Consider the following 13,091-nt stretch of genomic DNA (forward strand, 5'->3'; position numbering starts at 1 on the left):
AATCACACATGATCTCATTTGACAATCGGGCCTTTGCTGGCTTTGATGGTAAGGGGGAGATCAGGACAAAAATCAGCCCGATTATCCTGTAGTGTGTACCCACCTTAACCTTAGGCCAGGCTAACCATTTCTGTTTCATGAAATAATGCAAACACCATCTGCTGGAATATATGTTCTTGGTCTGAAAGGGACCATTTAAGACAACCAAAAATTGAGTGACATTTGAAAGACAAACACATCCCAAAGAAGTTACTAAAAGGAGAAACTGTCTGTAAGCTAATATTAGCTGATGAAGGCATTTCTCTAATTACCTTTAGGTTTGACAACATCCTTTAAAATCTTGTTATGGTGCTAAGAATGACCCTTCTTAAAAACTTTGCTAAAAAAACAAAATATCTGTTACCTAATATTTAGGTTTCTCAGGAGTTTATGCACATGTTAAGTCTGCTTCTTTCATCACTTCAATCTCACCAGCAAAGCATTTTCAAATAATATCCATGCATGATGTGTGTCGATTCATTCATCAGCCTGTAAAGCAGTCTGTGTCTCTCACCATGTGCACGAGGATGCTCTCTCCTGTGGGGTGGATGGCGAGCGCCTCGTCATACAGGCCCTTAGCTTCGTCCAGTTGACCTCTCAGCTCTGCCAGGCATCCCCGCTGCAGCAGCACCGAGTGAGAGTTTGGAAAGAGCGCGCTGGCCTCAGCGATGCAGAACTGGGCTTCCTTCAGACGACTGTCAGCCATGAACAACTCACCTGAATTAGGAAGAAGTGAAGAAGAGATGAGAGGGTAAGAAAAAGACACATGAGATAATAAAGGAAAAAGGTAGAGCAACATGATGACCTCTTTGAGCTCAAGCGTTTTGTTAAATGTTCACACACTGTTTAATAATAATAATCTGCACCTGAACAGAATAGAAAACTCAACACTAAGCACTTTAACATATATGATATTACAGTATAGCACAATAAATATGCAAGGCTACACTTGAACCCTGAGCTAACTACAAACATTACAACAAATATTCACATCAGCGTTTCTCTTATAGCAGTCTTTCCCAAACTTTTTTTCAGGTGACCCAATTTTTGAGGGAAACAAGCGATGGCAACCCAATCCAAAATATGTCCAATCTGTAAACCAATTGACAGGATAAAAAGGGTTCTTTAATCATGTTTCTGCATCATCTTACATCTTTTGTACCAGCCAACAGGCCTAACATATTCAACAAATGCATTACAACTTTATTAGGCTTACGCTCTAAAAATACTTGCATTTTTAGTATATGGGTTAGCCTGCTTGCTTTTCAGAATTGTATCCCAGTCATGTGATATTAAGGACAACATATTAAGATGCAATGTTTATCCAAAGGTAATAGCAAGGTAAGCAAAGGTAACAGCATCTGTCCATGCCTCTTTTTCAGTGTGACGCTACTGCACAGCTGTAACAAGCTGTAACAGCCCTGTTTCTGCAGCCGGTGTCTAACCAAGATCCAGAAATGATTTTGCTCTTTCAAACTCAAAGGGGTTTTGAATCTGACTTCACATCTTTCTTTTGGAAACTAGCAATCAAAGTTATCAATGAGTCAGCTCTTTCATATGTGTGATGGTGACACAGTGACAGTGTTTTTCTCTGAGTGCTGTAAAACAGCATGAAAACATACAGTGGTTTGGCTTTGGTTTTTTGACAGCGCCAGCTCATGGCAGACTTTTAAAAAACAGTTTCATGTTTCCAGTTACAGTAAACGTTGTGGCGATGACCCTTCACAATGAAAACATAACCAGCTGTGACAGTGTGAGGAGCCAATCATCAGTAAACAAATTGGTGAGGGGAAACTCTGGTTAAGGAAAGCATGAATTTCATGTAAACATTTTGAAAACTAATTTGGTGACCCATAAAAAATCTCTGGCGACCCACCTTTGGGTCAGGACCCAGACTTTGGGAATGACTGTCTTAAAGGGCATTTATCATTTTCCCTGGTACCAAGATTGAGATATGAGTGTCCACCTATGAGGACACAGGTGTGAAGTATGAGAGTGACAGAGATGACCAAAGTAAGAGTTCAGCAGCTCTATATTGAAATGTAAACTACACAGAGAGAAAAGAAACAAACACTACACTTGGATAGACACACACACAGACACACACACACACAAACACAGGATAAAAGAGAGTGAGAGTTGATGCGGTGCCTGGGAAGTCCTGAAAGTCATGCCTAAATATGGACATCACACACTGAGGCAGCCTCTCTGTGCTGCTGAGGACAAACCCCAGACACACACAGACACAGAGTATTACGCCTTCATCAAGCTCTCCTCCAATAAGACAACGACACAGAGATTAAGGACCCGCCCTCAAGGCTGGAGCTGACCAATATCTAGAAAGGGTGCCGACACAGGGGGCTAACAACCACTGTCAGGAGTGGACGCCAGGTCAACAACCTCCAGAGAGAGAAACTCTGCATCCTCTGTGTGTGTGTGTGTGTGTGAGAGAGAGAGAGAGAGAGCCAGTGGGTGTGTGTACACTGTCTGCTCCTGAAAGCTGTATGAGTCCATGTGTGTGTTTGTTTACCTGTGTGAAGCACAGATGGGAAAACAATGAGCCTACACTGAGATGAAAGAGAGTCATTTCCGGCCTTTAGGTTTCTTTCATAGCTTTAAGGGGAAATGATTCAGTGAGCGCGCTCAGGCTATGTAACATCGTTCCCTGCTGCTCACCTGAGCTCTTGGTAACATGGTCAGGTCAGAGCAAACATGTGAACAGCCCATTGATATGTTCACTGGTTAATCCATGAAAGAAATACTGCACAGGTATAGACAGAAGCACTTCATACATTTTTCTCAGGAAGTTGATGCTCATTTCACTGGACTTTCTAAACACACCTCCAGAAAATTTCTTAAGTTCCAGAGCTAATCTGCACAATGCTGCTTGACGCCCACCGCTAACACCAAATTACTAACTTAATACTATGAAAAAAACTATCACAAATAAGGCCAGATCCTTTAGAGTGCTCTAGTGACTGGATGCAGCAATGGCCATAAATCCTACTTAATAAATAAATTAATTTAAACAGGGTATGAAACAGTCTAAATTTGTTATTGGATATTAAAAGATGATTGATAAGTGGCTCCTGCAGCCTTCTTCGCAGGATTAGCAAAGCAGGGGATGAGAGAAAACGCATCAAACACCAACACATGAGTCATTGAACTTTACATAGTCATGACTGTTCCTGCCTCAAATCCACATGAGAAGAAGTTCTGCTTTGGGTTGTAATGACTTGGGGTTTTATTGGTGTTTCATCCATAAATTGAACCTGTTAAACAGTCTTTTGGTGTCTCATTTTGCACTTGTAGGAGATGGAAGCACGTTGTCTTTTCAATGTACCCTCCTGAGACCCGAGCTTTTGTCTAGTGTGCATTTTTTATTTCTCTTTGCTATTTGGGATTAGTAAGACCTAGTTAGTATAATAACTTAACTTGGTCTTTGTGCAGGAAGTTATGGTTATTAGTGTGTTTATTGTGTTATCAGTTAACAGTAAGTTATCAGTGTCACTGTACATGAGTACAATGTTTTTTCACTGAAATGGACTTAATGTTATATCATCACAAGATGATGTGGGCAGTGTAGCTAATAGGGATGGGTACCAAATTAGGTACTTTTATAGGTACAGACCGAATTCTGCTTAAACTACTGGGTACTGAGTCACATAGAATCAAAAGGTGCCATTATAGGTACCTAAACACATCCTTGTGACTGTGAGGAAGTGAAGGAGCAGGTGATTTTCCATGCTGGACATGAACACAACATTGCAAGTTCATATATTAAGAAATAAATATGTTAAAATGAAAAAAAATTATATCTCATTATTAAACAAATTGATGTTGTTTACCACATTAACACAAAAAAGTACTGAAAAATTGGTACCATTGAGTACCTGTACAGATTGCCAAGTACCGGGCATTGGTACCATATCGTTTCAAAAGTGAAAGGTACCCATTCCTAATACCTATTGTAGCTGATAGGTCAAAGTTTTTTTTTTTAAATGAAGAGGCATGTCCTGACATGTGTATACTGGGTCTTAGGAGGATACAGTCAGAGGTGATTCAATGATGATGCAGGAAGTGAAAAAATGTAGAAAAAACTGCAGTCCCCTCAGTCTTCACTTGAACCTAGCTCCAAAAGTGAGTCATTCTCCATCGAGCCGTTTTATTACTCGCCCCCTATCAAGATGTATTCCTATAGCTGCGTGGGTAAGCGTGGTGTGTAGAGTATGTGACAGTGAGAGCAGTTAGGGTGTGTGCGTATGTTTGGAAACATGAGCACTATGGAGAGCAAGAGGTAGTGGCAGATGTTAAAAACAAAAATGATACCTGAAAAGTCACATTTCTGTGCGTATATAAACAAAGCTGCAACTCTTCAGGAGACAAGCTGGATTGGCGTGTGTTACTTATTGCCTGCATGCTGACTGGTTAAGTGTGCTGGGGTTAGCCCCAAGTTAGAATTAGCTTTGGCCCTGGAGCAGACCACTAACTCTTCCCTTTGCTCACCGACCACAGTCTGAAATAACCACTTCCACAGCCTGTGGTTTATTTCTTAATATTCATCTGCTTGATTTTATTGTGTCCTACAGTTAAGGGGCGTGGTTATCTTAAGTTACAAGTGGATCCTACAAGCTGTCTGCCAAATCAGCTGAGGTTGTGAATGAAAGTGAAGAGAAGACCAATTCTTTTAAGTCACATGGTTGTGAGTCAACCTCTCTGGGTATTTAAGTGGGCAAGCTATAAGTCCAGTAGCTTTTTTGAGCTTCTGTTAATCTGAAAGGTTAGCAAGCTCATTCCCAAGACAATGATTTAAGCCCTATTTCAACCAAGCAGTTCAGTTTGGTTTGTCTCGGAATGGCATACATTCTACAGCGTTTTCACTGACTAACCCTGGGACAGATCTCCAAATAATCGAGACGAGCTGTCCCAGTTTTTGGGACCCTTCTGTAGGGGTGCCAGACAAAACCGATCCGATCTCGGAAGGTGGAGCTACAACACTGCAGACCGTTGATTGGTCAAAAGTATCGCCACTTGCCATGCAACAGTGGCTGTATTTGTCCTGAAGGCACACAGTCTTCTCTGAAACAAATTTTGATTCCACTTAATGTCAAAGAGCTACACGCCAGTCACAGAGAGGACGAAATGCTGCATGTCTTCCATCTATGCTCTTTGTTTACTGTGTCGCATTTTTCTTCTTCGTTGAATTTATTAGGGTACACTGTTGCGCTGCTATGGCATCACGGTCTTATGTTACTGATGCGGCTGTCGGCATCCGGCTTACACACCGCCTACCACACAGGGGCACGTTTGGCTGTTGAAACGCAAACAGGACCGAGTTTAACCAAGCTGTACCAAACTGTACTGATCTGAACCAGACTGCTTGGTGGAAACGCAGCTTTAGATTCAGGTTGAAATTGATTCTTGTTGACACCCCAGCTCTACCTCCCTTGTCTTGAAAAGAATGATGACAGTGTTCAGTATACAGAGGCTTCACAGTGGTAAATCCCAGGAAGTTATCTGACATTGCCTTCAGAATTTGTTCCTGTTTTTACTATGATTCACATCCTTTTTAAACTCCTTTCCTGTTTTTTGTGTCTTTGTATGCCTGTCATTTGTTGTCATTTGATGTCTTAGTTTTATGGCTCAGTATTTCCACTTGTTTTACTCCCATTGACATGCCTGTAGGTGTACCCTTTTCAAAGTGTGTATATTTGTGGCCCGAGATGGATGTGAAATTGAGGAAGGAAATGACCGATGAGAAGAAGAATGCTGGGAAGGAAAGAAAAAAACAAATCTCTGTCTGGCTCTGAGTTACAGGACACACCCCTGGTCACACAGAGTTTAATGCAGATTAGTGTGTGTTTTCAAATTTCTCAGCGAGGAAGAAGCAGGGTTCAGAGGTGGGATGTAAAAAATAACCCTCGGATTACAGTAAAGCCACAGGGGCCCTGACCCCTCCCCCTGCCCCCATCCCTCCCATCCTGGCCTGAACTGTCACACACTGGTATGCTGGTTGCATCACTGGGATGCTGTATGGATTCCTGTTCTCATGCATCCTCACACTCTGCAGCTGAGAGGAGGGAAGGGGTTTGTTTGTGCTGAGCTCCTTCCACAGTCAGACTGAGGCTGCAGGGCTGGAAGTAATAAGTGCATGCATCACTGCCGTTCTGCCCTTAATAGCACAGAGGCCACATGTATGCAGGTAAAGCATAACACAGAAGCTATGTGTTGGTTTCACCCAGTCTGTAGATGAACATGTTTGTCTTTGTGAAGGAACAGACAACAGCTGCAGTCACATTAAAAAAGTGTAATTTACACATACATAGTTAAAAATATGTCATCTGTAGCAGGAACTGTTCTGTTGTGTAATAGTTTCCCTGATGTTACGACACAGAATCTCCAGCGTTTCAGATAACAGTGACCAGAAGTGAAACTCTGTGACTGCACTGCTGAAAAATGTGCTCTCCCATCATTGAATAAAAATAAATATACACTCCCCATGGAGACTGAAACCCAGCTGAGCTCGAAAGCAGGTCAGTTAGGATGAACAGTCAGCTATGAGAATATTTTCACTGAGGAGTAATACCCCTACAGAAAAATCAGCTTTGATCTGGATTTGTGACTGGGTGACTGATGACAAATGATCTGTCTGTGGTCATGACAGTATGTGCTATGACAAACAGAAACATGGGAGCTAAAGTAAAAAGACAATAAGGAAGTGCACAACAGCTGCAGTTCCATGAGTGTCCACTTGGTGTTTGCTCCAGATGATCCCCATATGACCCCATGTTAGCTAAACATGTTTATGGCCTGGGATAAAAACAGTTATGGTCTCTACAAGTCATTTCTCTTTGAGTATTCACCTACTCAAGTTAAACTTTGGGTGTATGCATGATCAGGGGCGTGATCTGTTTCAGTGACAGGCAGTAGCTGTTGAGTGATACTATAATTAGGGGTCAATTCATGTCCATGGGATATACTTATCAATTTTACTAAGAATTGATTTCAAGCAATGAACAATTTTTACAGTGGGTCATTTGGGTAATATTACACTTTTATTTAATGCAGAAAGTGAACAGGTTCCATAATTTATTTAGCACAAAATGCGAATCATGGTTTGGAGTTTGGAGTTTTTGTGCTGTCCGATTTTTCACGTCAAGTTTGCTCTTCAAAATTAACACTACATGTTTGTGAATATTGTTTTCAGTATTTGTTCAAAATAATTATTAAAATATGACAAAGGTGTTTTAAAAACTATTTTAATAATTCACGGATAAAATGATTCATTCTGTGTGTGTCGAAGAAATCAACGTCAACTGTGGTACCCATTGAAAAAAGGCCTATAAATCAGCAATGGTTTGCTCCAAAGTCACATGACTTCAATTAAAGTTACATCCTTTTTGGTGGGAGCCATGAAGATAGTATTGCATATTTTTAACTTCTCCTTATAGAAATTTCTTCAGAATGATTGTCTGTACATGGGGCGCTTTAAATGTTCGTCAACTGTGTTACCAACATTTTCTGGTGTTCTTACTATAGATGTTAAAAAAAAAAAAAAAAACAGTGACGAAAATGTACCGACATATGAGGTGATTAAGGTCAGGTGGTGCCATGATCAAGGTCTGCAGAAAGCACAAGTGCCAAAAATGGAGAAAAAAACGTGTTACCCATCACAAAATATGATGTTGTAGAGACAAGTTTGTCCTGTCAACCATGTTACCATGTCATCTGTGTTACCGTGTGTGGTCAAGTGTGTTACATGTGGTTTTTGTGCCCCGCCCCCAGCTCCTTTGGTCCCCTAACCTCATGCTTGTTAAACTACATCTGTGTTAAATTGTGATTTGTTGTCTCACCAGCCTGCAGCCAGATCCGTTCCAGCATGGTCCAGATGTACATGGGTCCTTGGCGTCGAGTGGAGCTGAGGTCAGACACCTCGGAGAGCGCCGCCTCCAGACGAGAAGCAGCAACTAATGATGGGCACGGGGAACCTGAGAAAAGAGGCATAGGGATATGTAATACAGACTGTGGTACGGTTAAATATTTGCACACATTGAAATTTAAAATTCTGCAAAAGCACCAAGTCAGGTTGTGAATTTGCATTCTGTATTTCATACAGTAAATTGCTGTTTTGGAGTACCTATATTTTCAATTTCCCTAAAATTTGATCAAAGCGAGTCACTTAAAGCCAATCTGAGGAGTTTTTAACTTGTTATGAAACTGTCAGAAATTGAGAGTGATGCTTCTTCATGACTTGCAAATAAAAAAACAGATTTTTGTGCAATGAATCTTAGACTGTTAGAAAGCCTGTACCTTTACATGGTGTCACATTTGAAAGGAAGACACATTCAGAGTATCAGCAGCAGAGCATGAAAGAAAACTGCCAAACCTTCTCTACCAATGCCAAACAGCTTACTCTGTTTGCTTTTGACTGTTGCGTTAAACTTCTGGTACCCACAGAGTACTGATTGGTTCCTAATTTAAGCAAAATTGATTGACTTTTAGTGCTGAGTTAATTTGACTGCAGGTTATTGAAAGCAGGTTGAGATTTCTTTGTAAATAAATAAACATCTTTGTCCATAGGGGGCACTGTAACTTACACACCAAACATTCCTCACAGCAGCTTTAAGGTTTGAAAGTTGCGACTTCCCTTTTATGTTTTTAATTATCACTTTATAAAGGATATAAAATTAAGTGATCTAGAAACTGCAGGCTCATGCTGCCTCTGGTGTTTGACCATTTACGTAGTGACGCACGATGGCGTGACTCATAAAAGCAAAGTGCAGTGATGTGAAATTCAAGCAGCATTTCTGATACAGAGACTGAATGCTGTGTCTATGATAGTTTTTATAAATTCAGACATTTTCAAGTCAAAACACTTTCTTCAGCCAGCAGCAGGAGGTTCTTGCAATAGTGGTTTATTGAATTATTCAACATGCTCCAGATATTAAAGAGAAACCACTTCTTAAGCCAAAATATAAGAGACACAACATTAAAATTCAACTGACACTCTTAGTTTACTGATTTACTCAAGAAAAAGTTTTGATAGTTTTAGGCTGAGGATAGACGAGTGGAGCTCGATGGACAGCCGGATGATGATGATGATAGAGACAAAGGTGTTAAGGTGAGTCACACACACCCACACACACAAGCATTTGTCCTCTTTTTGGCTCAGAATGGCAAACATATTTTAATCCACACCAGGTCAGATGAGGGGAGATCAGGGCTGACCTACACCGCCCCTTTCCCAGTGATATTGACCCACGAAGCAGAGAAAGGAGGGATGTATTTGACTGATGAATAATAAATTAAGCTGCATGTTTTGGTCCAAAGGAGCGAGCCCTTTAATATTAGAAATGATTAAACCTGAAAGAGATCTGACCTGTGGAGGCGTCCTGGAAGTCCGGCAGGGTGAGGTGGATGGATTGTTTCCTGGCTCCGGGGCTGACCTCCACCCTCTCAGCCATCGGTATACTGCTGCTGTCATCTGTCTCACTGCAACACACACAGATACAAAAAGGCCCAGACACACATACACACACACACATGCTGTAAATACTGGAAAAATATAAAAAGAAATCCGACAAACACTCAAAAATGCACAAGAACATAAAACCCGATGTATTAAAGAATAAATGCTCAATGTTTATTCTGCATCTTCTTTGAGCAGACTTTTTGAACACTGCCTGATAATGCTCAAATATGTCTATCTGGGCTCTTCTTTATCATAATTTCTTGATGCTGCCCCTTGACTAGTCTTTTTGTGATGCTGAGGTCAGGGAGTGTTGTATGAAGAGAAAAAAGTCCACTTGTGTTGAGGTTTAATAAGCAGCCTTCACTTTCGCAACAACCTGAAAAGCTGTTTTCAAGTAATTGCCAAACTATTTTCTAATTTGACCCTTGTTACCCAATCAGAAGTCAGAAAATGTGAAATCTGACAGCACACAATCAGCAAATTTAATTAAAGCTCTGTTATTAACTGACCAAAAGAGAGCTATGAGTTCAAAACGTACACTAAAAGGTAATCCAAAGAGTCATATTTGGAAGCCACAAAGTAAGCTGCAGTATTTAACTCAAAGGAATTACAATAAGAACAGAAAAGAGTAAAAATCAAGGGTCAAGAGAACATTATAACCCAGGCCATTCTGTATTGTTTTAGTAAATATAGAAAAACAACAAGCAAATAAGCAGGCGCACAGATACACTAATGCATTCATGATAAGATTTAGTGTAAAAATAGCAGCATACTGACAGTCAGTGTTCACAGCCAGGTACATGAATGTAGAGGTGTGATGCAGGTGTAATGTGGCTTTTTTTACACCTGCATTTCATTTTGGCTGCAGCTGTCTGCAACAGCTATAAGCAGAGTGTGAAGACCTGGGCCTGTTTGCAGTCATTACAATAACAATTAGCCTAAACATCCCTTCTCCTCACATATAACATCTTTAACAGTAATCCATGAGCATGACGTCCGCCATCTTTAAAACAGGTGTGGTAATCCTGCCGTTAGTGCCTGTATTGGTGGGGTCTATGGTCAATGCTCCATTGGGTGTTAACCTGACCTTACATAATAACGGGAATCTTTTATTTTCTTTTTTTTTCTTTTCTTTTAATTATTAGTACAAACAGTTCATCGCAAATGGCTGGACGTGACCACAGGCTCTGGTGACGACAAAGTACTCAAAGTTGTATGAATCAGGTATAAGGATAAAGGAATACTACTTTACTACTAGCTTAACTCATTCCCTGCCAGCCGTTTTCAGAGCAGAGAGCTTCATACTGCCAGCCGTCAGACATAAATGACGTCTATATATATATATGTATATATATATATATATATGTTAAAGAGACAGAAAAGTCAGTTTCTTTGAACCTGTTAACTTTTTAATGAAGCAACATCCAAGCACATAAAAATATATCACCATAAAACCTGTCATCACCATTTAGTGCTTTCTGTTACCTTGTGATGTGGTGTGAAATATGTGAAATTAAAACTGTGAGAGGATTTTAATGTTAAATGAGCTAACAGGGATCAGGCTCAGACGCACCTGGAGCGGCTGACGTCGTAGCGGACCTGCCAGCTCTGCAGCATCTCCTCACAAGTCTGCAGGGCCACAGCCGGGCCAAAGAGGACCTCCTCAAGCTTCACCTTGGTGAACAGCAGACTGTAAGGAACAAACAAACAAACACACACACACACACACACACACACACACACACACACACACACACACACACACACACACACACACACACACAATCCATGAATACATTAACCCATTTAATAAATCAAATAAACACCAAAAGAGTGTACCTGTGTAGAAATTAAACTTTGAGCGCAAGAAAAGTTTAGTTTAGACAAAGGTTGTGTCCTAAATGGTCTACTTCTGCACTGACGAAGACTTTGTTTACGTTTGTCCCTCAAAGAAAGGAGTCAGCTCTCCAGAGAGTACTGCACACAAAGTCTTCGTCAGTTCAGAGGTCATTACAGCCACACAGCGCTGTCTGGAGTGACACAGACTGCAACATGAACTATCTCGGAGCAGACCATGATGGAATATTGGTGAAAAACATGAGTTTTTGGACGATTAATGTAGTTTTAAGGAGCGGCGCTGTCTATGCCCCAATGGATCCCATCATACGGACGTCCACTGCACGATTTTGGATCTAGATATCTCCCGAAGCTCTGCTTGGATCAGGAAAGCTTTCTGGGTGAGTATTTTGTTCTATTTCATTCTATAAACAATGTAAAAGCTGTATAAACCAAACTTATCCTTTAAAGCCAAAGGAAAGTACTAAGTCATCAAGATAAACTTACTTCATGCAATTTCTCAATTACAAAGCAGCCTGTGCTGCCTTGCCTCTTTATAAAATCAGATAGATTTCATAATTATTACTCCTATTATTACTCATGCACACTGTCCTGTCTTTGTTCCAGAGTCTGCAGCACTAACACTCAAACATCGCACTGATGCTGCAAACTAAGCCTCAGAAGGATCAATGGTTACAGAGGGCGGGTAAAGATAATCACCAACAAGATCCGTGTGTGTGTGTGTGTGTGTGTGTGTGTGTGTGTGTGTGTGTGTGTGTGTGTGTGTGTGTGTGTGTGTGTGTGTGCGTGTTTGAGTGGAGTGGTGGTTGAGTGGAGACCATAGAGTGTTTCTGCTCGGCCCTTTTAGTTGAAGACAACTGGTTAAGTGATGTGGGAGTCTCTGATGAGTGTGTGTGTTTGTGTGTGTGTTTGTGTGTCTGCGTGTGTGTGCGCGTGTGTGTGCGTGTGTGTGTGTGTAGTAATTGCCAGAAGGAGCTCTCAGAGGATGCAGTCTGTCATGGGCATCACTCATCTCATCCATGAGCGGGAAAGCCAGAGAGCCAGAGACTATGATGTTCAGCGTGTTGTTGAAGGCTTCTCCACTTATTCTGTGCTTTCCTGTCAGCGTGTGCACGAAGTGTGTGTGTGTGTGTGTGTGTGTGTGTGTGTGTGTGTGAGTGTGTGCAAGGGGGTTAGAAGAAGGAGGAAAGAAGGAAATAATGAAAGGATGGATGAAAGGAGGCAGGACGAGGATCAATATCAGAGTGAGATGAGCTTGTGTCGGGGGAGAAAACTCGTTGAAGAGCAGCTCGTTACTGACTCACAGGTCGGTGGACCAGTGGGGGGAGGGTGTGTGAGCCTATGCCTTAGTGTGCAAGTGTGTGTGTTTGTGTGTGCAAAGTGTTAGGAGAAGATGGAGGGATGCTGGAAAAGAGAAAATTGAAAGTGTGTGGGAGGAAGAGAGTTGGATTTTCTGACGTGCAGCTGACAAGTGCTGCTGAGGGACGTGGTGTTAAGGATACGGCAGCCTGTCGGGTCCACGAGAGCGTGTGTGAGTGTGTGTCTGTATAACGGTGTATGTGTGGAAATGTGTGTCTCTAGGCTCCCCATTACCGGTGTGGCAGAGCATTTAGGAGCATTGAGATTATGTTATGTTGAAATGTGACGGTGTGTGTAACGTGTAGAGAGCTGACTTATCTCTCTGTATCCATGACAACATGCAGCAACGATGCTGACAGTTTTG

At 41.4% G+C, this 13,091-nt stretch overlaps 1 protein-coding gene across 1 annotated transcript in view; it reads right to left on the reverse strand.

Annotated features, from left to right (window-relative positions):
• Positions 1-13,091, reverse strand: part of ttc7a (tetratricopeptide repeat domain 7A) — a 68,553-nt gene that overhangs the window by 17,078 nt on the left and 38,384 nt on the right. Inside the window, exons 16-19 of the mRNA XM_074676349.1 lie at positions 11,085-11,201; positions 9,419-9,531; positions 7,893-8,027; positions 554-756 (exon numbers count right to left, since the gene is read on the reverse strand). Of these exons, the coding sequence (XP_074532450.1) occupies positions 554-756; positions 7,893-8,027; positions 9,419-9,531; positions 11,085-11,201 (568 nt within the window). The remainder of the gene's footprint in view (positions 1-553; positions 757-7,892; positions 8,028-9,418; positions 9,532-11,084; positions 11,202-13,091) is intronic.

This window comes from Halichoeres trimaculatus, unplaced genomic scaffold (assembly GCF_033239565.1).
Source record: "Halichoeres trimaculatus isolate MK-OKI-2021-1 unplaced genomic scaffold, fHalTri1.1 fHalTri1_scaffold_8, whole genome shotgun sequence".
Classification (NCBI taxonomy): Eukaryota; Metazoa; Chordata; class Actinopteri; order Labriformes; family Labridae; genus Halichoeres; species Halichoeres trimaculatus.